This window comes from Ptychodera flava, chromosome 1 (genome assembly GCF_041260155.1).
Source record: "Ptychodera flava strain L36383 chromosome 1, AS_Pfla_20210202, whole genome shotgun sequence".
NCBI classification, from domain to species: Eukaryota; Metazoa; Hemichordata; class Enteropneusta; family Ptychoderidae; genus Ptychodera; species Ptychodera flava.
In genome coordinates this window covers 57,270,585-57,274,577 of record NC_091928.1, presented here as the reverse complement: position 1 = coordinate 57,274,577, position 3,993 = coordinate 57,270,585, and the positions used below count along the sequence as shown (strand labels likewise).

The 3,993-nt window shown below is 43.9% G+C and overlaps 1 protein-coding gene across 1 annotated transcript; it reads left to right on the top strand.

Moving 5' to 3' along the window:
• The first annotated feature begins 1,480 nt into the window (after positions 1-1,480).
• Positions 1,481-1,939, top strand: LOC139145828 (uncharacterized). Its single transcript, XM_070717242.1, has one exon. The coding sequence runs from the start codon at positions 1,481-1,483 to the stop codon at positions 1,937-1,939; it is 459 nt and encodes a 152-aa protein (XP_070573343.1).
• The last annotated feature ends 2,054 nt before the right edge of the window (positions 1,940-3,993 follow it).

The following is a 3,993-nucleotide window of genomic DNA, read 5'->3' as shown; positions in this document are numbered from 1 at the left end:
GCCACACCTACATGAAGTTGCAGAGAAGTTGCGTCCTTTCAGAGATGATGTCAAGATTGGCCTTTTGATCGGGTACAACTGTGTCCGTGCCATAAAGCCGAGAAATGTTATTCTTGGCGAAGACGACACTCCCTATGCTGTCAAGACTATCTTGGATGGAGTGTTATCAGCATCGTGAACAAGTCAATGAACTACAACAACGTACGGGCATGCGGACTTGTCAATACAGAAGAAAAAAGGTGTCACTTTGCCTTCAGAACACAGGCAAAGGAACTCAGTCCAGCCCGGATGAAGCAAATGTTCGAGCTCGACTTCAGCAATGGGAAGATAGATGAAATTGTATCGATTCGAGACACACGATTCTTGACAAAGGTACGTGAAGAATCCGCCAAAGAGACGACGGACACTTTGAAATTCCCCTTCCATTCAAGCAAGATGAAGTTAAGTTACCAGATAACAGACCTTTAGCTGTTAAACGCTTGGCTAGATTGAAAAATAGACTGATGAAGGATAAGCAATATAAATCCGATTATATTACCTTCATGAACGGCATCATAGACAAAGGGTACGCAGAAAAGGTACCCACCGATGATAAGCCACAGACAGACGGTCGACGATGGTACATTCCACATCACGGCGTGTATCACCTAAGAAGCCAGGTAAAATACGAGTGGTATTTGACTGCAGCGCCGAATATCACAGAGAGACACTGAACAACCACCTGCTTCAAGGACCAGATCTGACAAACGAGTTGATCGGAGTTTTGTGTCGCTTCAGACAAGAACTGGTAGCATTCACTTGCGACATTGAAGCAATGTTCCATCATGTTGGAGTTGACGTTAAACTGTGATTATCTGAGATTTCTTTGGTACGAGAACGGCAACCTTGATAACAAGCCCACCGAATACAGAATGACAGTGCACCTGTTTGAAGCAACGTCCTCACCAGGCTGTGTAAACTTCGCCCTCAAGACAACAGCTGACCTTTATGAAAAAGACTATGGTAAAAATGCTGCCGACTTCGTTAGAAGAGACTTCTACTCGACGACGGTTTAAGTCAGTCCGAGAACCGTCAGAGGCAATTAACCTGATTGAGAGCAGCCGACAACTGTGTGAGAGAGGAGGCGGCTTCAAATTGCACAAGTACATATCGAACAACAAGAAAGACATCAATAATATTCCTCCAGCACAACGAGCTGCGGACATAAAAACCATCGACCTTCGTTGCCAGAATCTACTGATCGAGCGCATGCTGGTGTGCAATGGTGTGTCGAGTCCGACACTTTCCAGTTTCGAGTCCAGCTGAAGGACAAACCACTGACAAGACGAGGCATCTTATCGACAGTAAGCTCGATGTACGATCCCCTCGGACTTGTATCCCCACTAATTCTTGGAGACAGACATATACTGCAAGAACTATGCGAGGACGGTGCTGACTGGGATGATCCGATAGCAGAATACACCATGATAAAGTGGGAAAGATGGAGAAGAGACGTACTTCTTCTATCAAGTTTGAAGATACCAGATGTTACAAGCCTAATAACTTCGGTAAATTGAAGAAAGCAGAACTACACCATTTCTCCGATGCCAGCCATTATGGGTACGGTCAATGTAATTACCTGCGACTCATCGATTATGAAGACAGAGTTTCAAGTTCTCTCGTCATGGGAAAATCCAGAGTGGTTCCAACCAGACCAATGACAGTTCCACGATTGGAGCTCACAGCCGCTGTAATTTCAGCCAGAGTTGTCGCCTTTCAGAGAAACAACCTACAATATGAAGATGGTAGCCACACTTATTACACTGAATCAGATAGTAATGGGGTATTGGGTTACATCAACAATGAGGCAAAGTGTTTCCACGTCTTTGTAGCAAATCGAGTTCAACTGATTCGAAAATTTTCGTCTCAGACCAGTGGAGACATGTTGATACCAAGATAAGTCCAGCAGACCTGGCTTCGAAAGGCATGACTGTAGACGAGCTACTTACAAGTAACCTTTGGTGGAAAGACAAGCTTTCCTAACTGATATCGATCTACGGCAGACAACCCAGGAAATACCTGAACTCGATACTAATGATCCCGAAGTTAAGAAGGAAGCGACAGTTCTCGCTTTTGAAGCAAACGAAGACTATGCCGATGTACTGACAAAATTAGAGTACTTTTCCAGTTAGCATAGAGGCAAGAGAGCGATAGCAGCGTGTATGCAATTCAAAAAAAAAACAAACTACAGAAGTGCAGTGTCAAGAAACCAAAGAAGCATGAAGATAAGGAGTCCTGAAGAAAATGATTGAAATCGACTATATACCAGTCGACATTGAAGCAATGGGTAAGGCAAAGCAATTCATCATAAAATTGGTGCAAAAGAAAGCTTTCGCCCAAGAGATCCCGATTCTCCCGCCAAAGAGAAAGGAAGAGGACAAAGCAAAGAATCTTCGATCTCCTGTGAAGAAGACGAGCCCCCACTACTGCCTTGATCCATATCTCTCGACAAAGATGGTATTGTTCGAGTTGGTGGTAGAATTCGACGAGTAATTCTTCCACGAGAAATAGCCCACCCTGTGTTGCTGCCAATACAAGAACACATCACAAAGTTAGTGATAGCTCATTACCATGAGAAGATAGGCCATCCAGGATGTGGTATGACAATGAATGAGATACGTTCGTCCGAGTATTGGATAATTGCATCCATGGCCGCCGTAAGCCCCCACATATGGAAATGTGTAAGATGCAGAAAGCTGCGGAGACCTACCCAATTACAGCGAATGTCAGGCCTACCAAAACACAGGCTAGAACCAGCCCCACCGTTCACCTACAGCGCAGTGGACTATTTGGTCCATTCTTTGTGAAAGAAAAACGAAAGGAAGAGAAAAGATATGGCGTGCTATTCACTTGCCTGAATTCACGCGCCATCCACATTGAAATAGAGAACACATTGAGCACCGATTCATTTCTCAATGTGTACCGTCGTTACGTTTGTCGTTGAGTCCAGTCCGACAGTTGCGATCTGACCAAGGAACGAACTTTGTCGGTGCCAAGGGAGAATTAGCAGCCGCATAAGCAGAGATGGCTAAAGATAAGATCAGACAAGAGTTACTGAAGACTAATTGCGAGTGGATAAAATTTGAAATGAACATTCCCTACTCCAGTCATATGGGAGGAGTGTGGGAAAGAATGATAAGATCAGCGAGGAATGCCCTGACAAGTCTAATGGTAAAACACGCTTATTGACTTGCCCACGAGTTACTGAGAACCCTGCTATAGTACATAGTCGCCCACTGACCTACAATGATGTGAGTTCAGCCGACTCATTAGAACCCCTATCTCCAAGTCAACTACTGACACTGAAACCCAAGGTGGTTTTACCTCCCCCAGGCATTCGTTTCGAGAAAGCAGATATGTATTGTCATCGTCGTTGGAGACGTGTTCAGTACCTTGCCAATGAATTTTTGAGAAGATGGAAGACAGAATTCCTACCAACCTAGTAACAGCAAAAGAAGTGGGTTGCTACCACACCAAATCTCCTGAAGGATGATATTGTCTTGGTGGTTGATGAGAAAACCCCCGATGCCAGTGGCCAATAGCATGTGTCATGGAAACCTTTCCAGGAGAAGATGCTATTGTAAGAAAAGTTCGACTGCGTGACTGCTTTTAATTATTATTTAGGGACCTTTTTGATAAGTTTAAGTAAATTGCTTCCAATTTAGGGGAGCCATGTAACGAATGACGATGGAACTGCATTGACTGAATCTATATTGAAGTAGTTTGCAATAGGGCGCCCTCTACATTAACCTTGAAAGACAAGATCATTATCATGTTTCCTTGAGACAAAAGAATGAGCACCCGCCTAAACGAGTAGACCTGCCTCAACATCGATGGTACTTTGATGCCAAACTTAACCCCGACCCAGGAATAGAGGTGCGTATTGAAATAGTAATTGATTATAGTATCGATTGATTTGTAGTTGAGTTTGTAATTGTAGAACTTTCTGCGTTT

Excerpts from the sequence above, each read along its gene's own strand:
- LOC139145828 (XM_070717242.1), top strand. The coding sequence starts at position 1,481 with ATGGAGAAGAGACGTACTTCTTCTATCAAGTTTGAAGATACCAGATGT.